Raw genomic sequence first — 24,386 nt, 5'->3', positions numbered from 1 at the left:
GGCGCGGTAGTGTGGGGAAAAGGGTTTTAGAAAGGCCTTGGGAATGGGAAACTGAGGAAAAGAAACATTTATGTATCCCCCATTGTTTCGGGAAAGTTTTGCTTCAGCATTTTTCTGTAAACCCCTTTTTCCCCACCCCTGAGCAGTTCCCATTGGACCCGACCCCTGGGGTGGTTCTGATGAGCCCATGCTGGACACTGTCTCTATTGTTTAGACCTTATCTCTTAATTTTGCTGTATAAAACTGTATCTGGGCAGTAGCCCAGGGAAAAGCCAGGGAATCTCAGGAAAACGGAAAGCTGGACAAGACAAACGCAGATCTGAACCAATGTGGTTAATCAAACATTCTCCATTTATTCAAGATAAGATGGTAGTTTATATAAGCTTCTACATAGTTTACAAAAAAAAAAAAACAATCTGATTGGCAAGCTAACATTGTTTACCTTTTCCTTAAAACAGCCTACACCTTACACTATGAAAGCTGTACTAATTCACACCCAGACAGCCCAGTGGTCCCCATCACACCTTAAGACTATTTCTATCTGTGCCACAAGCTCTGAATTTCTAACTGTGTCAGAGGCTTGAAGGCCTTGCAAGGCCCAAATCTGAGGCCTAGACTGGAGTAGCTCAAATCTCATAACTCATGTCCTCTTTCTCTCAAAAATGCTGCAACACCAGGGTCTTTTGTCCCTGCAACCGTTCAGGCAATACAATCTCTCTGGACTGCACACAACTGACCTCTCTTTGTCTCTTTATCTCGACTCCTTGCGGCGACCGAGGCGCACCGCCGCTCGGACCGTGCAAACCCAGCCGCTGCCTGGTGAGCCCAGTGCAGCGGGACCGCGGCAAACCCCGGTCCCCTGAGGGGACAGCGAGCCGAAGGGGTCCCGGGGGGCCGGGGAGGGACGGGGGACAGCCGCAAGTGACCCCCGGAAGCCGCAGTCTGGTTTTTACTTTACTGTTCTAACACTGTTGCAAGGGGTTTTTTCTCTTTTTATTATAGACAACAGTGGGATGAGAGAAGCAGAACAGGAATTTTAATCCCAGAATGACAGAACATTCTGAGTTGAAAGGGACACACAGGGTCATCAAAGTCATGCTTGAACATTTACAGAGACTCCAGAACTGTGACTTTGGGTGGTCAGTCTCTCTGCTGGGAGCCTCCCAAAGGGCCTTCAGCCACTCCTCAGCCCTGGACAGCAGCAGCATCACCTCTGCAGGGCCCAGCAGGGCTCTCCTGAGCTGCCCTTGCCCAGCTGCACACAGAGCCTGCCCCAGCCAGGGCCCTGCACACAGGCAGGTTTCTGTAGGGCCGGGCCGAGGGCACACAGGGTGGGATGGGCTCTGTGAGCGCTGGCAGGGACAAGGCACCTCTCAGGAGGGGATGTCCAGGCCCAGGGAAATGCTCAGGGAAGCAGAGGGGGCTGAACAGAGCACTGCCGGGGCAGGAGGGCACTGTTGGTGTGTGGGAGGTGCCGGGCACAGCTGGGCACGGGAACACTGTCCTGAGTGCCCAGCTGTCTCTGCCCTCTCAGGCACAGCACCACAACATCTTCTCTTGTTTCTGCACTCCCCTGATATTGTCACTGTTATCTGGGGCTCTCAGGGTGACTCTGGAATTTGCAGCAGCTGAGTCAGGCACTGCTCTTGGCATTCCTGCTAGGCAGGGGTGTCCATGGGAATGGGGTGTCCAAGCTTCCCTGGGACCTGTGGGGCTATGGGCAAAGCAGTCCATGGGAAAGGGGAATGAGCTGAGCCCCTCCCTGAGATCCCCCCATGGGCACAGCCTGGGATCTCCTTGCTGTGCCCTTCCCAGCTCTGAGCTGCCCTCCTGGGTGCAGATCTGTGCCAGAGCCTCTGGGAGCTCCCTGAATGTCCCACGGGGAAGTGCAGAGCTGACACAGCTGAGGAAATGCTGCTGGGCTGGCCAAACGAGCCGTGAGTGTCCTTGGAACAAGGGGGTGCTGAGACCTTGCCCAGAGACCTTTGGAGAGGCTGAGACATTCAGCGATCCCTCTGCTCTGGGCAGGGTCTGGTTTATCCCAGGGTGAGCTGGGAGTGTGATCGTGCTCTGATTGCAGCCAACGGTTTTCCCAGAGCAGGAACAAGGGTAGGTGCGTCCCAGCAGGACAGTCTACAGGGAATGGCTCACGTTTGGCTCCAAGCAGCCTCTCCTGACTTGTCCCTGTCCTTTCTCCATGAACAGGTGCCCATGTGCAGCCACAGCAAATGTCCAACAGCAGCTCCATCAGCCACTTCCTCCTGCTGGCACTGGCAGACACGCAGCAGCTGCAGCTCCTGCACTTCTGCCTCTTCCTGGGCATCTCCCTGGCTGCCCTCCTGGGCAACGGCCTCATCATCAGCGCCGTAGCCTGCGGCCACCACCTGCACACGCCCATGTTCTTCTTCCTGCTCCACCTGGCCCTCAGCGACCTGGGCTCCATCTGCACCACTGTCCCCAAAGCCCTGCACAATTCCCTCTGGGACACCAGGGACATCTCCTACACAGGATGTGCTGCTCAGCTCTTTTTCCTTCTGATCTTCATGTCAGCAGAGTATTTCCTCCTGACCATCATGTGCTACGACCGCTACGTGTCCATCTGCAAACCCCTGCACTACGGGACCCTCCTGGGCAGCAGAGCTTGTGCCCACATGGCAGCAGCTGCCTGGGCCAGTGCCTTTCTCAATGCTCTCATGCTCACAGCCAATACATTTTCCCTGCCCCTGTGCCATGGCAATGCCCTGGGCCAGTTCTTCTGTGAAATTCCCCAGATCCTCAAACTCTCCTGCTCCAAATCTTACCTCAGGGAACATTGGGTTCTTGTGGTTACTGTCAGTTCATCGTTGTGTTGTTTTGTGTTCATTGTTTTCTCCTATGTGCAGATCTTCAGGGTCGTACTGAGGATCCCCTCTGAGCAGGGACGGCACAAAGCCTTTTCCACCTGCCTCCCTCACCTGGCCGTGGTCTCTCTGTTCCTCAGCACTGCAGTGTTTGCTCACCTGAAGTCTCCCTCCATGTCCTCCCCATCCCTGGATCTGGCCCTGTCAGTTCTGTACTCGGTGGTGCCTCCAGCCCTGAACCCCCTCATCTACAGCCTGAGGAACCAGGAGCTCAAGGCTGCAGTGTGGACACTGATGACTGGATGCTTTCAGGAACATTAAACTGCTGGCCAATTTCTGCAAATCACTTGTACTAAAAGTCATCTTTGATACTTCTTGTTCTTTTCCATTTGGAGGTTCTTTTTCTTTGTTTTACATTATAATGTTGTCCACAAGGAAATGTCATTGATTGTGCCATTTCTCATCCTTTTTCTCTCCACCTTCCCTGTGGCCCCAGACTGTGTCAATTAGGGTCTGTGCTCTTGGTGGCTTTCCAGGATCTAAAGGATCTCCCAGCAGAGTTTTCTGCAGAGATGCTCTTTTGTTGCCTTCTCTGGAGCTGCAGCAGCAATGTCTGTGTGCAGAGCTGGGGGCAGATCAGTGCTGGCACAGCAGCTCTGCTCCTGCTGGCCACACCATTCCTGATCCAGGCCAGGAGCCATTGGCCTTCTTGGCCACCTGGGCACACGGCTGGCTCATGTCCAGCCTGCTGTCCATCAGTCCCTGCAGGTCCCTTTCTGCCTGGCTGCTGTCCAGCCTGCTGTCCCATCAGTTCCTGCAGGTCCCTTTCTGCCTGGCTCATGTCCAGCCTGCTGTCCATCAGTCCCTGCAGGTCCCTTTCTGCCTGGCTCATGTCCAGCCCCTCTGTCCCCAGCCTGTGGTGCTGCAGGGGTTGTGGCCAAAGTGCAGGACCCGGCACTTGGACTTGTTAAACCTCACCTTGTTGGATTTGGGCCCTGGATCCAGCCTGTCCAGGACCCTCTGCAGAGCCCTCCTTCCCTCCAGCAGATCAACACTCACATCCACCTTGGTGTCATCTGCAAAGATGTCCTTTGTTCCAAGGGGCCCTCAGTGTCACAATGTCCCTTTGGTTACACCAGGCCCTGCACTGTCACACTGGGCTCCTTGGTTCCATGGGCCAAAATGTGACAATGGACTCCTTGGTTCCATAGGACCCCAAAATGTGGCAATGGACTCCTTGGTTCCATGGGGCTTCACAGTGTCACAATGTTCTCGTTGGTGCCGCAGTTTCACAGTGGCCCCTTGGTTCCATGGGGCCCTAGGGTGTCACAAAGGCCCCATGGTCACATGAGGTCCCACACTGTCACAATGCTCTCCGTGGTTCCACAAATGCCCTCAGTGTCACAATGGACTCCTTGTTTCCATGAGCCTACACAGTGTCACAGTGGCCTTCCAGATTCCTTGAGGCCCCAGAGTGTCACAGTGGCCCCTTGGTTACACAAGGTCCTGCAGTGTCACAATGTCCCCAGGGTTCCATGAGGCCTGGCAGTGTCAGAACGGCCCCTTGGTTCCACTGGGCCCTGGACTCTCCCAATGCTCTCCTTGGTTTTGCAGTGTCACAATGGTGAAACCCCTCGGTCACACGAGGCCCCGCAGTGTCACAATGGCCTCTGTGGTTCCACCAGGACCCAGTGTCACGGGGACTCCCTGGTTCCATTTGGCCCCAGAGCACCCAATGGAGCCCTGGTTCTATGGGGCTGCACAGTGTCACCATGGTCCTCTTAGTTCCACGAGGCCCTGCAGGGTCACAATGGCCCCAGAGTGTCCCAGTCATCACAGAATGACAGAATCAAATAGGCTGGAAAAGACCTTTGGGATCATCAAGTCCAACCAATGCCCTAATACCGCCTTGTCACCCAGACATGCCACTGAGTGCCACTGGAGAGGGACAGTGACTCTGCCACCTCCCCCCTGGCCTGCCCATTTCAATGCCCACTCACCCTTTCTGTGAAGAACTTCTTCCTCTTGTCCAGCCTAAACCTCCCCTGGTGCAGCTGAAGGCTGTGTCTCCTTGTGCTGCCCTCCAGCAGATCCACACTCACACCCAGCTTGGTGTCACCTGCAAATTTGGGGATGGTGGGCTCGATCCCCTCACCCAGATCATCGGTGAAGATGTTAAACAGGACTGGGCCCAACACAGATCCCTGGGGACAGCACCAGGGACTGGACACCAGCTGGGTGCAGCACCATCCCCACCCCTCTCTGGGCCAGCCTCCAGCCAGCTCTTCCATCTCCCAGCCAGGAGGGAACCTGCCCAAGCCGTGGGCTGCAGCTTTTCCAGGGAATGCTGTCACAGACAGTGTCAAAGGCTTTGCTGAAGTCCAGATGGACACATCCACAGCCTTTCCCACATCCACAGGTGGGTCACCTGGTTATAAAAGGAGATCAGGGTGCTCAGGCAGGACCTGCCCCACTAAATCCACGCTGGCTGGCTCTGACCCCTCGGCCATCCTGTGGGTGCCCTGTGGTGGCACTCAAGGTGATCTGTTCCATAACCTTGCCGGGCACCGAGGTCAGGCTGACAGGCCTGGAGTTCCCCAGATCCTCCTTCCAGCCCTTCCTGGGGATGGGCTCACACTGGCACCTCCAGTGCTCTGGGACCTCCCTGGTGAGCCAGGACTGATGGTAAATGGTGGGGAGCAGCTTGGGGAGCTCATCCACCAGCTCCCTCATCCCCCTAGGATGGATCCCATCCCCTCCCATACACCTGTGAGCATCTGAGTGGCTCAGCAGGTCAGCAGCTGCTTCCTCCTGGATTACAGGGGGCTGTTCTGCTCCCTGTGCCCACCTACCAGCTCAGGAGATCTCTCGTCCCGAGGGCAACCTGTCCATATGTTGAAAATTGAGACAAACAAGATGTTAAGTAGCTCAGCCTTTTCCTTATCTTTAGTTACTATGTTCTGCACTGTTTCCAATAAAGACTAGAGGTTAGCCTCCCTCCTTTTGCTGTAAATTTTTTAATAAAAACATTATTTAGTCATTTTACAGAAGCTGCCTGGTTAAGTTCTAATTAAGCTTTCATCTCTCTCTTTTTCTTTCTGCATAACCTAACAACATCCTTAAACACTTCCTGCATCACCAGTCCTTTTTTCCCAAGTTCCCACAAAAGCTCCATGGGCAGCCAGGCCAGTCATTTTCCTCACCAGCTCATCCTTTGCCCCACTGGGACAGGCTGCTCCTTCCTCCTTAAGATTACTTTCTAGAAATGTGTCCATCCTCCCTGGAGCCCTTGGTTTTCAAGGGCTGTTTCCCTTAAAAAAAATCAGTACATGATTCGAGACTCCCTAAATCAGCATCCTAAACAGGCCAAAGTCTGCCCTTCCTATTTCCAGTGTGGAAGTTTTGTTGCTGCCCCTCCTTCTTTCATAGATCATTGAAAACTTGATTATTTCATGGTCACCGTGCCCCAGGCAGCCTCCGACCCCCACATCTGCCACCAGCCCTTCTCTGTTTGTGAGCAGCAGGAGACAGAGCTTTCTTTGGGAGTGGAGTGTTACCAAAAATTCGGTGAAACAGAAAACTCCTTAACACCAGTGCAGCATTAAGAAGCAGCATTCTTTATTCAGCTGGATGCACGGGGGATCGCTCCTCCCAAAGCTGAGCATGCTGAGTGCAGGAAAGTTTCTGTTCATATTCTGTATTTGGCACATATATTCACTGATTGTGCTGGACTAAACACACATCTGATAGTCATTTCCCCAGAATCATTAACATATTTCTCCTCCCCTTTTGCATGCCTTCTTCTGTCCTGGGGGTCTCTCTGGTGGTCCCTGGTGGTCGTGGACCCCAATATTCCAGTGGGCGTTGTGTGGTTTCCATAGGCCTGGGGTTTTGGAGAACAAGCTCCAGGTGTCAGCTCAGCTGGTGGAGACAATTTATCATCTGGTAACATGAGGTCACAGAGCGGGCTGTGACATCACAGACTGGGTTATATGAGGTCGTCAAGCAGTGATGGCATCCTAGACTGTCCCTGTAACATCAGAGCTGGCTGTGACATCAATGGGCAGACTATGACATCAGAGACCAGCTGTGTGACACTACAGAATGGGCTGTGATATCTCAGAGCAGGCTGTGACATCACAGAATTGTCTGTGACATCAGAGACCAGCTGTGTGACACTAGAGAATGGGCTGTGACATCTCAGAGCAGGCTGTGACATCACAGAATTGTCTGTGACATCAGAGACCAGCTGTGTGACACTAGAGAATGGGCTGTGACATCTCAGAGCAGGCTGTGACATCACAGAATTGTCTGTGACATCAGAGACCAGCTGTGTGACACTACAGAATGGGCTGTGACATCTCAGAGGGGCTGTGTGACATCCCAGGAGGGCTCTGTGAGGTCACTGGGTTGGTCACTCCGCCCCACCTCCCCCTCACAGTTTCTCCCAACAAGTCCAATGCTGTCCATGCCCAGCAGGATCCCTGTCCCCCGGCATCCCCCTGATCCACCTGGAGCCACAGCCTCCACCAAAGGATGTTCCATAGGATCCACCCCAGAGCCTGACATGGGGACAAGGGGCCAGGGCTGTGTGACCAGGACATCAAGGACATGGATTATCCAGGTCCCTGTGGCCTGGGTTGGGTTCCCCAGGGCAGAAAAGATGTCTGGCAGCTGGAGCAGGGTTAGGGAAGGGCCTCCAAGGTGGGGCTGGAGCCCTTGGGCTGTGAGCAGAGGCTGAGGGAGCTGGGCTTGTCCAGCCCGGAGCAGGGAAGGCTGAGGGGCTCCTCATCGCAGCCTGGCAGTGCCAGCGAGGAGGGGATGGAGAACACAGAGCCAGGCTCTTCACCAGGGCACCTGGTGGGAGAGAAAAGCCAATGGGTGGAACGGGAAAGAGGGGAGATCAGCCAGGCCAGGAGGAGATGAAATGAGTCAGGCTGGTTTCAGCACTTCCTCAACACCAAAAAGAGCCTGACCTCCCTTCTCCATCAACCACTGAGAGCTTTGAAAATCAGGAATTGTTTGAGCTGTTTTGCCCACTCCAGGATGAGCATCCTGATACAAGAACTTAATTGTGCATATATCTATCAGAGAACCACGTTTGTCTGAAATTCATTCTAGCATGGAAATCACTTGTGGATGCTGGACTCATCAGTGCTGCTGGGATGTTGCACGTAGCTCAGGGAAGAGTGTGATTGTTATTAAATTGTTTCCTGTTCAATTATGGTCTGTGGGCAATGAAGAGAAACTTTCTGTGCCTCTGAGTCTCACCAGTTCCTGACCCCCAAAGGACACAAACCTGATGAGTTGTGGTTCCCACTCCAGTGGTGGCACTTGGAGCTCCCTCCATCCCCAGAGCAGAGCTCCCTTGTCCCAGAAAGTCCCTGGCAATGCAGGGATGAAGGAAACAGGACAGGCTGGGGGATCAGGGGCAGGGCACAGCCAGGGATTTGGGGTGGCTGTGAGCCCAGGGCAGGACCCGGCCCTTGGCCTTGGTGAACCTCATCCCATGTCCTGGGCCCATGGCTCCAGCCTGTCCAGATCCCTCTGCAGAGCTTCCTGCCCTCCAGCACAGCCACACTCCCACCCAGCCTGGGCTCACCTGGAACTGCCTGAGGGTGCCCTCGATGGCCTCGTCCAGACCAGCAATAAAGAGATTTCACTGACCTGGCCCCAGTGCTGAGCCCTGGGGACACCCCTGGGTGTGACTCCATTCCTCAGCTGCTCTGAGTGCCAGCGCTGGGATGAGGGAAATGGTGGGGATGTGTTTCAGGAATGCAAAGGGCCCAGGCCTGAGCCCCAGCCCCTGGCAAGGCAGATCCTGTCCCTCCCTCATTGCTCAGGGCTCTTCCCGGGATGGGCACTGGCATGTGGGGATGGGCAATGCCAAGGGCAGGACCATGGGGCGGCAACATGGGATACCAGTGGAGACAGATTACAGGAGAATTACATCTTGGATTTACAACCAGTGGGGAAAAGACAGGGGAGGGGAGAAGCCTCGGGGACCAACCAACTATAAGAACATGGGTGACACAGGGAACCTTCCAGAACCAAATGGGGGTGGCTGCGATGACAGACAGGGAGGTGGGCAGCACAACCTGGATTGACACATCTATTTAAGGGTAAGAGGGGAGGAACAGGGAGATTGGCACTCTGAGGGACAGCTGAGTGGCGGGAAAGCTCAGGAGTGAACAACCTGGGAGAAACCATTGTGAGGGGAAGGAATGGGGGGCACAAGGAACAATACCAACCGAAACTTGCTAGCATTAAACTCCTAACTCATGTACTAAAACACAGTGAAATCCTATAAAAGCACACAGCAGCAGCCGTTTCTGTGCCTGCTGGGAGGAATGCAGAGGCAGCTGCTGCTGCAGGCACCAGCTCTGGCCAGGCCCCTCTGTGCCCTGCCCAGGGCTGCTGTGCTGGCCTGGGGAGACAGGCTGGCACTGAGCGGACAGAGGCAGCCTGTGCTGGGCATCTCCTGCAGCCAGCACCAGGAGTTTGGCACTGCCTCCCACAGCACACTCCTGGAAAAGCTGCAGCCCACGGCTGGGACAGGAGCAGTCTTTGCTGGCTCCAGATCTGGCTGGACGGACGGGCCCAGAGAGTGGTGGTGAGCGGTGCTGCATCCAGCTGGGGACAGGCACCAGTGGGGTCCCTCAGGGCTCTGTGCTGGGCCAGCTCTGTTCCATGTTTTTATTGACCACATGGAGGAGGGGATTGAGTCCTTCATTAGGAAATCTGCAGCTGACACTAAGCTGGGAGCATGTGTCCATCTGTTGGAAGGTAGGAGGGCTCTGCAGGGAGACCTGGAGCGGTCGGAGGGATGGGCAGAGTCCAGTAAGTTGAAGTTTAACAAGTCCAAGTGCCAAGTCCTGCATTTTGGCCACAATAAACCCCTGCAATGCTATAGGCTGGGGACGGTGTGCTGGTCTGTGCCCAGGCAGAGAGGGATCTGGGGCTCCTGGCCAACAGCGGCTGAACATGAGCCAGCAATGTGCCCTGGTGGCCAAGGAGGCCAATGGCTCCTGGCCTGTGTCAGGAACAGGGTGGCCAGCAGGAGCAGGGAGGTCATTCTCCCCTTGTACTTGGCACTGGTGAGGCCGCACCTCGAGTGCTGTGTCCAGTTCTGGCCCCTCCATGTGGGAAGGACATGGAGACGCTTGAGGGCGTCCAGAGAAGGGCAACAAGGCTGGTGAGGGGCTGGGAACACAAGCCCTGTGAGGAATGACTGAGGGAGCTGGGGTTGTTTAGCCTGGAGAAAAGGAGACTCAGAGGTGACCTTATAACCCTCTGCAATTTCCTGAAAGGTGGCTGTAGTCACCTGGGGGTCGGTCTCTTTTTCCAGGCAACAACTGACAGAACCAGAGGACACAGTCTTCAGCTGCACCAAGGGAAATACAGGTTGAATAGTAGGAAAAAGTTTTTTACAGAAAGGCTGATAAAGTATTGGATTGGTTTGCCCGGGGAGGTGGTAGAGTCACCTTCCCTGGATGTGTTTAAAAAAAGATTGGATGTGGCACTCGGTGCTGTGGTTTAGTTGAGGTGGTGGTAGGGCATGGGTTAGACTCAATGATCTTGAAGGTCTCTTCCAACCCAGTAATTCTGTGATTCTGTGATTCTGTGACTCGATGATCCCAATGGGTCCCTCCCAGCTCAGCCCCTTCTGCAATTCTCACCCTTTGGCTCAGCCTTTGTGTCCCCTTGAGGCGCTGGCAGAGCTGTTGGGGACAGGGCAGGAGCGGTGAGAGCCCCAGCGTTCCCTGTCTGTGACACCCCAGCGGTGACAGCCCCAGCGTTCCCTGTCTGTGACACCCCAGCAGTGACAGCCCCAGCGTTCCCCTGTCTGTGACACCCCAGCGGTGACAGCCCCAGTGTTCCCCTGTCTGTGACACCCCAATGGTGACAGACAAGTGTCAGACACAGTTACAGAGCTCTGCCCAGAGGTGACAGAGGGAATTGATAAAAAAAAACAAAAATAACCCCGCAAACAAAACCATATTAAAATTAAAAAAAACCACCTCCCAATAAATCTCCCAACAAACAAACAAACAAAAAAAAAAACACCAAAAAAACCCCAAACAAACCAAAACAAAATACGGAACAAAAAAACCAAACAAACAAAATATAAAAACAAGAGAAAGAGAACTCCCAACCAGCAGAGTTGTTCCATCTTTGACTTGTAACATCGGCACTCACGCAAGACCTGGGGCTGCAAGAAATGAGGATTAATTGGGTACATTTGCAGGAAAAGCAGGTTTGGGACAGGCTCTCAGCAGAACTGTTCTCAGCTGAGCCAAAAAGGCCCCTTTGGCAGCTGCAGGGCCATTGGCAATGCAGAGCCTCAGGCCAGAGGGAAGAAAAGGGCTCTGAGTTCCCCTTCTCTGACACTGAACCCTGTTCCCAGGCTGCTTCACACACAGGATTCTTCTGGAGGACAGCGCACAGCTGAGAGTGGGCTCTGGCTGCTCCGTGTCGCGTGTCCTAAAGCTGCCTGGGAGAAGAAATTTGGGGTCAGCTCTGCTGGCAAAATCCCTCCTGGCACAGGGCACAGCGCCAGGAAGGGCTTTGCGTGCCGAGGCTTTGCTGCAGCCAAGGAAAGCTCCTGGCTCAGGGTCACCTTTGCTGCTCAGCCAGAGCCCCGAGTGCCCCAGCAGCAGCAGCAGCAGCAGCAGCAGGAGGGAATGGCAGCATTGCCTCGGGCTGGCCCAGGAGGGGAAGATTTCCCCAGGAGAGAGGCTCATCTTCCAGTTTTGGCATTCAGTCCGCTGCAGATCCCTCAGTTCTGGCTGCCCAGCAGCTGGACATGCAAGCCCAGGAGCTCTGTTCCTGGCCAGCCCCAGCAGGTGACAGCAAGGACAGGGCCCTGGCAGCTCCAGGACATTTGCAGGGAGCGGCTTCAGAAGCGCTGGGGGCTGGGACTGGGTGCAGAAAACGCCCTGGGGGCCTGTGCAGCGAGGCAAAAGGAACAAAGTTTCAGTTGTGGCTTGGCTAGGGAGCAGCAAAATGGATTCCTTTCCATTGCCGGGTGTTCCCTGAGCCCCAGAGGAGAGCCTAGGGGGACAAGGAAAGGAGAGCGGGGCTGTGCAGGAGCGGGAGCAGCGAGAGAGCCCCGGCTGCAGGTGCGGGGCGGGCAGGGCTGGGAGGGGGCACAGCCCGGGGGTCCCGCAGAGCCTCCCTGCTCCAGAGCCGCACTGCGGCAATGGGACAGCTGCCGGGATCTGTGTGCCAGGGACGAGCCGCAGGCGGGGGTGCCGAGGGCTGGGCTGGAGCAGCTTTTTGTCCCGGTGCGGGGCCATTGCCGCGGGGTTGGGGTCCCTGGGAAGGCGCAGGAGCACAGCGGGGCAGGGTTGGTTTGTGGATTTGTGGTTGCGATGTTTTGTTGGCGGCCCCGGGCGGGCTGTGCGAGCCGGGAGCGGCCGGCCGGGCCCGCAGCCGGCGCTGGGGCCGGGAGCCCCCGGGCAGAGCTCTGTGCTCGGGGCCGAGCCCCGGGCGGCCGCTCAGAGGCAGCCCCGGCTGCGGGGGTCCCCGAGGGTCCCCGGGCAGGGGGCGGCGGGGGCTGCCGGAGCTCTGTGCCCGGGGCTGGGCGCGGCTGCCCAGGGAGCGGAGGGTGCAGGGTCCCCCCGTGCTGGGGCTGGCTCTGCCCGGCCCAGGGGCTGCGCTGTCAGCCCGGAGCCGCGTGGGGATCGCTCGGTGCCGGCAGGGCTGGCAGGGAAACCGGCAATGGGGGGAGCTCAGACGGGCAATACGAGAGCTGGGCTGTTCCAGAAGCCTGGAGGTGTTGGGAGCATGGACAGGGGGCACCCATGGATACCCCGGGACCCTGAAACAGGGACCCCGGACAGTGCTGACCCCTGGGACGCCTGTGATGCCAAAGTGGTGAGCCCAGAGAAGGGGAACCTGTGGCATTGCCAGGAGCCCCAGCAGCCCAGAGAGGGGGAGCACCAATGCAAACTTGGCCCGCAGCAACCCAGACAGGGTGGGGGTCTCCAGGAGCCCAAAGTGGAGAGGCCAGAAAGGGGAAACTCAGGGTTTGGGTTTTGCTGAATCTTCGTTTTTAATATATTTTGAGGGTCTAAATCTTGCTGTTTTCGAGGCTTTAATGGTTACCAGATGACCGGTGACTTTTAGAGATGGACTTGGGCAGTAGGACTCCCCTGACCCAATGTGCCCATACATTGTTTTCCCCAATCCAGGACTTCTTATTCCCAAAGCTTGGCTGGATGGAGAGGGAGGCTGCAAGAAAGAGGAAGATTCCCCGGGTCACCCAGGCAGGTGAGGAGGTAGTCAGTGCCCCTTTCCCCCTCTCTCCTGCTCCATCTCCCAGCCCAGTACGGCCCCTGGCTGCAGGACAAGCCCCTGATGACACCGTCCTCCTTCCCCTTCCCTCTGGCACGAAGGCAAATCCCATCCTCTCCTTGTCCGTCCTTCCCAGACAAGGAGCTGAGGTTGGAGAGCAGGGAGGACAAATCCCCACGGCAGAACCTCATGGAAGAGACCATTTTGAGCAACTCCAGGGCACAGGAATCCAACGGGGAGGAAAAGCCCTGGAGATCCCACAGGAGGAGGGGCTGCAAACCCAGCCCAGGGTGCTCCGAGGAGAAAAGACCCACCCTGTGCCAGGATGGTGGAGAGAGCTCCAGCCAGAGCTCAGAGCTGGAAGTCCATGAGCAGGTTCACCATGGGGAGAAGCCCTACAAGTGCTTGGAGTGTGGGCAGAGCTTCAGGCGGAGCAACATCCTGATCTGCCACCAGATGATCCACACTGGGGAATGGCCCTACGAGTGTGGGGAGTGTGGGAAGGGCTTCAGCTGCAGCTCCAAACTTGTCATCCACCAGCGCATCCACACTGGGGAGAGGCCCTACGAGTGTCCCCAGTGTGGGAAGAGGTTTCACACCAGCTCCAGTCTCCGCCTGCACGAGCGGATCCACACTGAGGAGAGGCCCTTCCACTGCCCTGACTGCGGGAAGGGTTTCAAGTGCAACTTCAGCCTCGCCACCCACCGGCGCATCCACACTGGGGAGAGGCCCTACAAGTGTCCCCAGTGTGGGAAGAGCTTTACCTGGAGCTCTGCCTTGACCAAACACCAACGGAGCCACCAGTGAGGGAAGCCCTGTGAGTGCCCCAACTGCCAGAGGAGCTTTGTGCACCGCTCCAGCTTCATCCCCCATTGAAGAACCCACAATGGGAAGAGCCCTGGTGATCCCTGTTCTCTGTGATCCATGCTGGGAAGACACCTGTACCTTCTCCTGCCCCTGCCAATGACCTGATGTGGGATTGAAGAACATGAGGGTCTAGCCATGGCCCTGTCATTACATTCACAACTATCTCAGGTCATTGCCAGGGGCAGGAAAGGGACCCTCTCTCTCTCTCCCTGAGTAGAAGGGTGTCCTTTCCTGGCAGGAGGAAATACATGTCCGGGAAGGGACAGTCACTGATGTTGAAATTTTCCCTGTAAATAGTTTTTCTTATCCCTTCTGTTGTCAGTATTGTTTCTGTTCCTGTTTGTTCTTTATCTCGTTGCTGTTCCCAGTAAATTGTTCTTATCCCAGCCCAGGATCTTTGCCTTTTGTGCTTTCCATGGGAGGCAGGAGGGCAGCGAGAGGCAGCGCGGTTTTAGCGGGAGCAGGAAATTGGGGAAACCCATTCCTGAAGCCCGGCCCATGGAAACCGAGCATCGCAGCTGGTGCCAGCCCTGGTGGCCATGGCAGCAGCCTTGGGAGCGGGTCCCTGGCTGGGGCTGAGGGAACCTCTTCACTCTGGTGCCCAGGGACAGGAGTGCAGGGAGCGGCTGCAGCTGAGTTGGGGCAGGCTGAGGTTGGATCTCGGGGAAAGGTTTTTGCCCAGAGGCTGCTGGGGCACTGCCCAGGCTCCCCAGGGAAGGGTCACAGCTCCAGGGCTCTCTGAGCTCCAGCAGCGTTTGGACAGCGCTGCCAGGCCCAGGCTGGCAGTGTTGGGGTGTCCTGTGCAGGGCCAGCAGTTGGACTCGAGGATCCCGATGGGTCCCTCCCAGCTCAGCCAATTCTGTGCTTCTGGGATCCCATGACCCTGGGAATGGGATGCCAGAGGTTGCCATGGCAACTGTCTGGGTTTGGGAAGACAGGTGTCTGCTAAGGAAGGCAGGAGCCTCCGCTGAACTGGAAACTGTAAACCCCCTCCCTCCAAATTGTTGTAAATTTGAAATGATGCGGGGTTTTCAGGCAAAGGTATGGGAGCAGGAATAACAGCTCTTTATTAGGGGAAAAAATAAAAAGAGAAAATAAACAATGCAGTAATGCAAAACAACACTGGCAGAGTCAGAATATGACCTGACACCCTTTTGGTCAGGGCATTGGTAGCAGTCTAATTGGAATGGTGGCTGCAGTCCTCCTGCAGTGTCAGCTGTGGTTCTGTTGGAGCAGTGATCCTGTAGAAGGGTGTAGTCTTCCTCTGAAGAGGCAGTGGAAAACCCCAGCTGTTCCTCTGGGAATCCAGTGAAAAGGCTGTTCTGGTGTTCTTCCAGAAACTCAAGATTATATCCAGGTAGAAATGCTTGGCTCCTCCCTCTGGGCAGGTTGATGGGGTGGCTGCACATGTTTGGGATTTATGTGAGGATTTGATGGGGTGGGTGCAAAAATTTGAGGTTTCTGTGATTGGCTGTGAAAATCTGGGGTTTTTGTGATTGGCTATGAAAATTTGGGGGGGGTTGTGATTGGCTGCAGAACTGCATGTGGAGTTAAACCCCTTTCATGTCCAGGTGCCCATGGACAACACTGAGAATCTACCTCCAAAATTCCGAATATCCAAGGGCTCTTCTGAGCCAGAAGCTGCCATGAGGGACAGCTCTGGCTGTCCTCTCCTACAATGGCCACCTCTGATCTTCTTCCCAAACTCTTAGATTTGGTGCTTTTCTTTCATGAGGAAAAATCCGCCCTTCTCCACAAGGTGTCCACAGCCAAAAATGGGATTTGGCCTCGAAAATCCCAAATATCCAAGGGTCTTCGTGCTGTCCTTCTGTCACGATCCGCTTATAGCGGGGTGTCGTGATGGTTCGTTAGCCGATCCCAAAGTGCAAAAGACAAACAGCAGGGGACTATCAGTTTAATCACAACAGATGCACCTTTTTCAAGGGCCAAAAACCATAAATGTGATAGTGTGGTCAGAAAAGAAATAAAAAGGAGAGAGAGAGAGAGAGAAAGAGAGAAGGGGGGATGGGAATAGCTACCAACACAGGTGAGGTCCTCAGTGGTCTGGACCATGGGGATCCGTCTTGTTGTACTGGGGAGAGTCTCCAAAGTCCTACCTAACCCAGGGGTCCAGTTATAGTCCACAGAGGGAAAAGGGGGGAACACGCAGAACAATGAGAGTCTATTGAAATTGCTATGGGGGGAACAGGTGTATCTACAGAAAATCATCCAGGCTGAACAAACACAATGATGAATAAGTCCATTGAAGTTACTGGAGAAGGACAGGTCATGTCATTTCCCCCCACCACCACTCTCTGTGGTAGGGGTCTCAGTCTCAGTCCTTGGGGAGAGGGTTCTTGATCTCCGTCTGTCACGGTGGTAACGAGGCAGATGAGGGGTCTTCAGTGAGAGACCACCAGAGTCACCCCAGCAGTTCATTCAGCTTAAAGGTGGAGAGTGAAGGAGGAATTGCAGAGGGCCGCTCTGTGCTGGGTCCACGCTGGGTCTTCGCCAAGCCCTTGCCAACTCCTTGCCAAGTTCTTGCCGGGCCTCGTTGGGAACAGAACGTAACGGTGCAGCGGCTGCACCTGCACTGTTGCCTTCTCCAAGCCGGAACTGCAGTGGGGGAAGGGAGTTCCTTCTCATGGCAATTGGCAGGCAAATGAGTGAGGGTCTTCAGATTGCCTCTTACACCTGGGATTTTGGAAGTAATTACAAATTGGCCCGAAGGTGAATGTTTTGGTGTCACAGATGAAGAAGAAGAACCAGTGACATAGGCTGAAGAAGCTCCACCATATAACCAACTGCCAGCAGAGGAAACATGTTAGGCTCTATTCACTGACGGTTCTTGTCACATCATAGGGATTAATCAGAAGTGGAAAGCAGCTGTATGGAGTCCCACACAATGAGTTGCAGAGGCCACTGAAGGAGAAGGTGGATCAAGCCAGCTTGCTGAACTTAAAGCCGTTCAACTGGCCCTAGACATTACAGAGAAGGAGAAGTGGCCAGCATTCTACCTCTACAGTGATTCATGGATGGTAGCCAGTGCTCTGTGGGGGTGGCTAGAGAGGTGGAAAGAGGCTCACTGGCAGCGTAGAGGAAAACCAATTTGGGCTGCTGAAGAGTGGAAAGATATGAGTACCCGGGTAGAGAAGTTACCTGTGAAGGTTTGCCACGTAGATGCCCATGTACCCGGAAGTAGAGCTAATGAAGAGCAGCAAAACAATCAGCAGGTAGATCAGGCTGCAAAGATAGGGGTATCAAAGATAGACCTTGATTTGGAACACAAGTGGGGGTTGTTCCTAGCACCATGGGCCCATGATGCCTCAGGCCATCAGGGGAGAGATGCCACCTATAAGGGGGCATGAGACTAAGGGGTGGATCTAACCATGGACAGTGTTTCTCAGGTGATCCATGACTGAGACCTGTGCTACCATCAAACAGGCCAAGCGGGTGAAGCCCCTCTGGTATGGTGGGCGGTGGTCCAAGTACAAGTGTGGGGAGGTGTCGGAATCTGTGGGTATTGGTGATTCCGAGATTGTAGAAAGTCTGTGTCTTTCTGCCCCGTTGCCAAAGAAGAAGCCATAGTTCGTCTGCGCTGGTTTCAAGGTTGTTTATTTTTGCTTATCTAGAACATGTTCTGCTGCCCTGCCGCAGGTCTGTCCTGCAGGGCAGTGTGCGGGGCTCTGCCCCTCAGTGGGATGGTACAAACATTATATACCAGAAATTACGTGTACTATATTTACAATAATGTGCCAATATCTATCATCTACGTTGAACAGTGTGTCCCTAGCCTAAACCAATAGAAAAATGCCAACATCACCAAGAACACGGAGGTAAGGAAGAAGAAGGAGGAAGAAAAGGATCAGGCCCACTTTCCTCCATCTTAGAACTCCTGACCCCCCTGTACAAAGTAAAACCCCCCTGTACAGGTGTTAAAACCCCCCTGTACAATACTAAAAAATTTTACCCTCTAATTTGTGACTACTTTTACTATACCATCTAACCCTCTGTGACTGCTTGTTCCACCTTTAAAGTTGGTAATTCATTCCATGGTTCAAACTCAAAATCACAGATGTTTTCTGCTGTTTGCCAGGGTCTAAAATGCTTCTGACCAAGGCCTGGAACCTCTGAAAATGTCTGAGGGAGATTTTGAGTTCCGACAGGGAGGCCTGGCAGATTGACTACATCACACTGCCCCAGACACACCAAGGCAAGAGCTACATGCTCACAATGGTAGAAGCCACCACTGAATGGTTGGAAAGCTACCCTGTGTCTCATGCTACAGCCCGTAACACCATCCTGGGCCTTGAAAAGCAGGTCCTTTGGAGGCATGGTACCCCTGAGAGGATTGAGTCAGACCATGGGACTCATATCAAGAACTGCTTTATCAACACCTGGGCTAGGGAACTGTTGCCTTTATAAAGGGCAACTGGTGACCTGGTTCAGGTGAGGCAGCACGGTGGTCTGGCCTCTCCAGACCGCTCGGGCTATCGACAAAGACGCTGACACCAGTATGGTGGACGATCGAAAGCCTTTATTATCTCATCTCGTGGGTTTAAATAGTCTTGGGGGTCTTTGCTACATCAGAGGGGGGTTGTGGGGTCTCTAGGGTTAGTCGGGAGTGGAAAATTACTCGGGACAGGTGTGGTCACATGCTTCTGGGGTTAATAGATAACGTGGGGCAGTGAGAGGGGGAAGGGTCTCTCTCTTTCCGTCACATCCCGTGATCTTCCGTTCGCCTGTCCCTATCTACCACATCTCCCCTCCCCTTATCATATATAAAATGAGGTAGTCGTAGATATAGGCACTGGAGTGAGGTACAAACTTGTGACTTGTTAAGGAAAGGGTGGTTTGGTAAATCTGAGTAATTTTTTCAAGGCAGGTCTTGAAGGCTTTAGCGACTGACTGTGTTTGGGGTATTTACTGTGGTGACTTCTTTGAGCACCTTGTCACTTGATAGATGTTGCACGACCCACCTAAATAGCTGATGAGGGTAGTGGCCTGGGTCAGCTTGCCCCCCGGCCACAAGCCCTAATAGCAAAATTGCACAGAGACACTGTGCATGTCCGGGTCTCACTGCCGTGGGACTCTCGGGCTTTGTCTGGCGGTTTGGTGGTCTGTCATCTCTTTCTGGAGCAGGGGTGTATGCATTACGGGGACAGTCCACGAGCGTGTCCTGCAAACAAGACTCACAGCTTCTCATTAGTTTTGTTTTGAGGGTCAGGTTTGATTGGCAGCAGTGGGTGTGCAGCAGTGGCCCTCATTATAAATTTGTAATCCTGACTCCTGTCATAGCAAGGATGTCCCTTCTTATCAGGGGTGGAGAGTTTTGTAAAATGTAGGGGTGGACTGCTACTGTCCGTTCTGGCCCCTTCTTTGTGTGCAGCGTTATAGCTACTAATTGGGTGCTTTTCCAAGCTCGGGACAGCCCTCCCACCCCGTTCATTGGAGGGACCTCCCTGCACCGCCGGTGTCGGGGCCACAGTGCCTGCAGAAACATCGGGCAGTCTGCTCTTGTGTCTGCCCAAAGCTGGAGTCTCACCACGTGGGGGTCCTGACTGCCACAGAGGCAGCACATCCCCCACACCTTCGGGGGCTTTCTCCCCACTTTCATGCCCAGGGCCACCCAGGGGTCCCTTATCGGGGCGTCCCCCGCTGACCCGGCGGCACAGGCGCTGTTATTTGCGGTAGGAGGAGGCTGAGTGCGGCCCGCATGCTCCCCCCACCCCGTCCCGTGTCTCCGGGGCCTGGGACCCGCATTCCTTGGCGAGACGCCCTTTTCTCCCGCAGCCCCAAAAAGGTCTTTTTCTCCAGCTGGTAAGCTGGGTTGGTTCGTATTGTGACCGCTTTTCGGTGCAGCTTAGAACTCTACTCGGTTTTGTTTTAAACTGCGCTGGTTCCGTTTCTTCCGTTTTGGAGTCCTGGGCAGCCCCCGCCGGCCCATCCGAGCCGGCAGAGCGGTCGCCAGGCTCCGCGCCAGAAGTCAAATGCCAGCGCACTTCCGGGGCTCGGCGCCTTTTTGTCCGGCTCCGAGCTAGCTCCTCCCCGCGGGGGTGGCGCCGCTCCCGCCCCCCGGGCTCGCCGCACCCCCCGCGGGGGATGGTTTCTCCCTTATATGGTGGCGGCGCCCGGCGCAGCTGCCGACTGCCTCCGCGCTCCGTGCCGCTCTCCGCCTCTTTCTCCCGCGCACGCGCATTCCTGAAACCGCGCAGCTCCCGGCTTTTTGCGCCGGGCCCGCCCGCGCCCCGCCCCTCTCCACGGCGCCCAGCACCATTTTCAAAGGGGCAACGTGGAAGCGTGGTTAGTGTCTCCACCTGAGCCGCGGTTTCTGTGACTCTGGCTTCTTCTGCCAGCTCCTGCCAGAAACGCTCTGCGCGCCGTTGTGCCTCCGGCAGCGGGCCGCGGACTGGCGGCGGAACGGACCGGGAAGCCGCGGTTTCTCGGGGGGTTTCTGCGGCGTGGGTTTTTGGGGGGTTTTTCGCGGCGGGGGTTCTTCGGGGGTTTTCCGAGGCGGGGGTTGGGCTCTGATCTGAGGAAGGGGGTGATGCGCCAGGCCCCCCCGGGTCCCCGCTCCCGGGCGGACCGTCTTCAGGGACGGTCTGCGCTTCCGCCTCCGTCCCGAGCCCGGGTCTAACTAATAAACACATACGCACTGCACTCCGCGTCTCTTGCTTTTCTATTGCCCTGCGCGGGGTTTTTTCTACCTTGCCCCATGCCTTAACGCTCTTGCCACTGCCTGAGGATTTTGTTTTCCCGGCCAGCGTGGCTGTGCACTCTTCCCATATTCCCGGATGCATGGCATCCACTAGGCTTTCGGTTGCCCCAAGCTCAAGCAGCCTCACTATAGCAAGATAAAAGTCCTTGAGCTTAAATTCGATACCCCATTGCTTATAACTCACACTCACGACCCTGGCGATACTGTCCATGACGCTCGCGGGTCCCGGGATGTCTCCCTGCGCCAAGATACGGTCTGAACGCTCCGGCCGCTGCTCCTGTCCAGGTGTATCCCGTCAGCCGGGCGAATTTTTCCCGGGTTTCGGCACCAGATATGTTGCCACACAAAGGACAACTGGCGACCTGGTTCAGGGGGCAGCACGGCAGCCTGGTCTCGCCCAGGCTACTCGGGCTAATCGACGCACGCAGACACCAATGTGGCAGACGGTCGAAAAGCCTTTATTATCTCATCTCGTGGGTTTAAATAGTCTCGGGGGTCTTTGCTACGTCAGAGGGGGGTTGTGGGGTCTCAGGGGTTAGTCGGGAGTGGAAAATTACTGGGTTAGGTGTGGTTACATGTTCTGGGGTTAATAGATAACGTGGGGCAGGGAGAGGGGGAAGGGTCTGTCTTTCCGTCACATCCCGTGATCTTCCGTTCGCCTGTCCCTATCTACCACAAATAGTGACCCCTGTCTTCACAGAAAAACAAAAGAAGAAAATCGCTATTCTTAGACCCTCAGCCCCAGGAAAAAATAGAGAAGACTATTAGTCCCAAAAATAAAAAACTAAACTGTTATTCTTTCCCCTCTTAGCAAAGCATCCTTGAAAAGAAAAATCCTAAAAACAGTCTGTCCATCCATACATTAGTAGTGAAGGCACTGTACATAAAAAAGAAAAAGTCACCACTAGCAAATTTTTTTCTCCAAGCAGTGCCATATGTTAACATAAAACCACAAAATATAACAACTATATTTCTTAAAAAATCTATAACACAAAAAAACTCCTATCTCCCTACAAATAAACCAAATATTAATTATCTAAAAAATAGAAACCTAATTAAAATCCAAATTATGTCTCACTGTAATTTATTAAAGTTAAGTAGTGAAAAGAAAAATACTTTTAAAAGATTTCATGTTAAATTATGTGTGTTTTCTTTCTTCTTCCCCCCCCCTCCTCTTAGAATAACATAACAGTAAGAGTTTAAAAATTTTTTTCTTATTATTAAGCTTAAGCCTGCTTTACTCTATTCCCAATCGCATTTCACAGCATCCGGTAAAAAATTGAATTTTCATACAAAACACTAACATTATACCAATATCAAACCATAACACCACTGCAGCCCCTGAAGCTGTGAAACCAGTGAAATCATCCCAACTGGGTTTTTCAAAGGCCCTTAGAAGGAAGGGCCTGAGAATAAACATGCTCTGTTTGCCACACGAACATCGGGGTGAGTGGTCTCTTTGGCTCCAACCCACTTTCCTCCCTGAGCCAGCGTTACCCACTCCCTCACACGTCCCCCCAGTGCCTTCCCACTGCCTTGTCCTGTCAGGGCTTCCGCAGCCCCTCATCCTTTTGTGGCCCCGTCCCCTCAGGGTCTCCCCCAGCCCGGCCAACCTGCCCGGCAGCAGCGCCGCAGCCCCACAGGAGCTCCAGAGGAGCCCCATCAAGAGGCACCTGGGAGCCCTCAGCAATCCAGCCAGCAACACACGGGCAGGAGGACACAGATGGCGCTTCCTGCCTGGGACAGGGCTTGTGGCCATCTCCAGGCACCGGTCTCACAGAGATCCCCACAGCTCCAGCCCCTGCCCATCTGCTCTGTCAGCAGCACAAAGGCTTCAGCAGAACCACCAAAGGCCAAGGGGCTTCTGGCCATTTTCTCTAAAACCCTGCATGCCTGGGCAGCTTGCTGAGCCCAGGAACCCTTTTCTCCCTCTTCCCCTAGGCCCTGCAGAGCCTGGGGAACAAAAGAAAGATCCTGGGAGTCTTTTTATTATAACACATCCTATATTTATATGCTTAAGGAAAACAAAAAAAAGGAAAGAACAATCTTGAAGAAATTAAACATTCCTGCTGGTTCAGGTGGCCCCAGCAGACAGAGCCTCTAGGATCAGCTCTCTGCAGAGCTCCAGCAGCGCAGCCAGCCGAGCCCAGACAGACGAGGCCGTCTCCTCCATGCCCTGCAGAACCGATCATGCAGGTTGCCAAAGATGGAATATGGAGCTCTCTCTGTTCCCTGGAGGACGTACAACGTTTGAATTGCCAGGCTTCCGACGGCAACACTGATGTCATTGGCCATGCCTTCAAGGGCTGAAAGAGAGAGGAACAGAGCCATGGTCAGTTCCCGCATCTGAGGGGACCCGAGGAGACTCTATGCCGGGGCCATCCCAGCCGGCTCTGGCCATGGACAGAAGGGAGCAGGGACCAGCTGGATCAGCCCGAAGCTGCTGGCCACGAATCCCCCAGGTGCCCTGAAACCTCTGTGTGCTCTGCCCACGCCGGCCCTGGTCCGCACAGGGAGCAGAGCCCTCCGCAGCCGGGGCAGGGCTCCCAGCTCCCCCGGCAGCCCCCGCTGGCAGCCCGCTGCCCTCACTCACCCTCAGAGATGAGCTGGAGCTCTTTGGTCCTCCCCCTCAGGTACTGCCCGGCCGTCCCTGGGAACACAGAGCCTGTCAGGCCCAGCGGCACAGCTCCCTGCCAGCGGCGCTGCCAGCCCTGTGCCCACACGGCCTCCTGGCCCGGCAGGGCTCGGGCCGGGCCCTCGCCGCTCGCTGCCGCCCCAGGGCACGGCTGGAGAGGGCGGCAGCAGCGCCCAGGGCAGGCGGGGCTCCGCGGCACCGGCCCGGGGCTGGGGCCGAGCTGCGGCGGGGCGGGGAGGGAGCTCGGGCTCCTGGCTCACCCATGAACCTGACGGCCGCCTCTCGCAGGGGCTGCTGTAGGTTCTGCAGGTAGGGCAGGGCCCGGCGCAGGTGCTCGGCCACTCTGCTCCTGTCCTCTGCCAGCTGCAGAGAGCGGCAGCAGGGAAGGGTTGGCGCGGGCTCAGCCCCTGGGCCGGGCGCTCTCCGCGCCAGCCCCGGCCTCCCCTGCCCGCACAGCCCTGAGGCGCGGCCAGCAGCCGCCGGCGCCGGGCTCTGGAGGGGGCAGAGGGCCGGCTGCTGCCCGGGGAGCCGCGGTGCCGCCCCGCAGCCCCGCCGGGCCGGGGCTCCATCGGCACCCGGCTCGGGCCGCAGGAGCCGGCACGGCCTCGGGCTGCAGCAGCGGGCAGGGGCACAGCTGCCAGCCTGCACACCGAGCACCGCGCTCAGGGGGCTTCTCCAGGCTGGGGCTGCGGCTTCCCGGCCCTCCTTACCAGCCACTCTGTGAACTTCCACAGCTTCTTGCTCTTCACCAGCTTTTCAAGTTCCGTCCTCTTCAGGAACTCGGCCGCACACAGAAGCGTTTCCTGAGAAGCCTGGAGAGCAGCAGAGACGTGGAGATGGCCCCACAGCCCAGGGCGCAGGACCTGTGTCCCTGTGCCAGGGCCTGGAGGAGGCTGCAGCCCAGGAGGTGCCAGGGCAGGAGGCAGCCCAGCCCCTCCCAGGGGAACAGCAGCAGCCCAGGAGTCCTCACCTGTGCCACTCGCTGATTCTCATCATGGCAGTGGAAGAAGAGTGGCAGCAAGGTCTG

The 24,386-nt window shown here is 55.5% G+C and overlaps 1 protein-coding gene across 1 annotated transcript; it reads left to right on the top strand.

The window, feature by feature from the left end:
- The first annotated feature begins 2,228 nt into the window (after positions 1 to 2,228).
- LOC140685177 (olfactory receptor 14J1-like) lies at positions 2,229 to 3,161 on the top strand. The gene has a single exon (XM_072936384.1). The coding sequence runs from the start codon at positions 2,229 to 2,231 to the stop codon at positions 3,159 to 3,161; it is 933 nt and encodes a 310-aa protein (XP_072792485.1).
- Positions 3,162 to 24,386: the final 21,225 nt, after the last annotated feature.

The sequence above is a fragment of the Taeniopygia guttata genome, chromosome 16, assembly GCF_048771995.1.
Source record: "Taeniopygia guttata chromosome 16, bTaeGut7.mat, whole genome shotgun sequence".
Taxonomy (NCBI): Eukaryota; Metazoa; Chordata; class Aves; order Passeriformes; family Estrildidae; genus Taeniopygia; species Taeniopygia guttata.
This window is presented reverse-complemented; position numbering and strand designations above follow the sequence as displayed.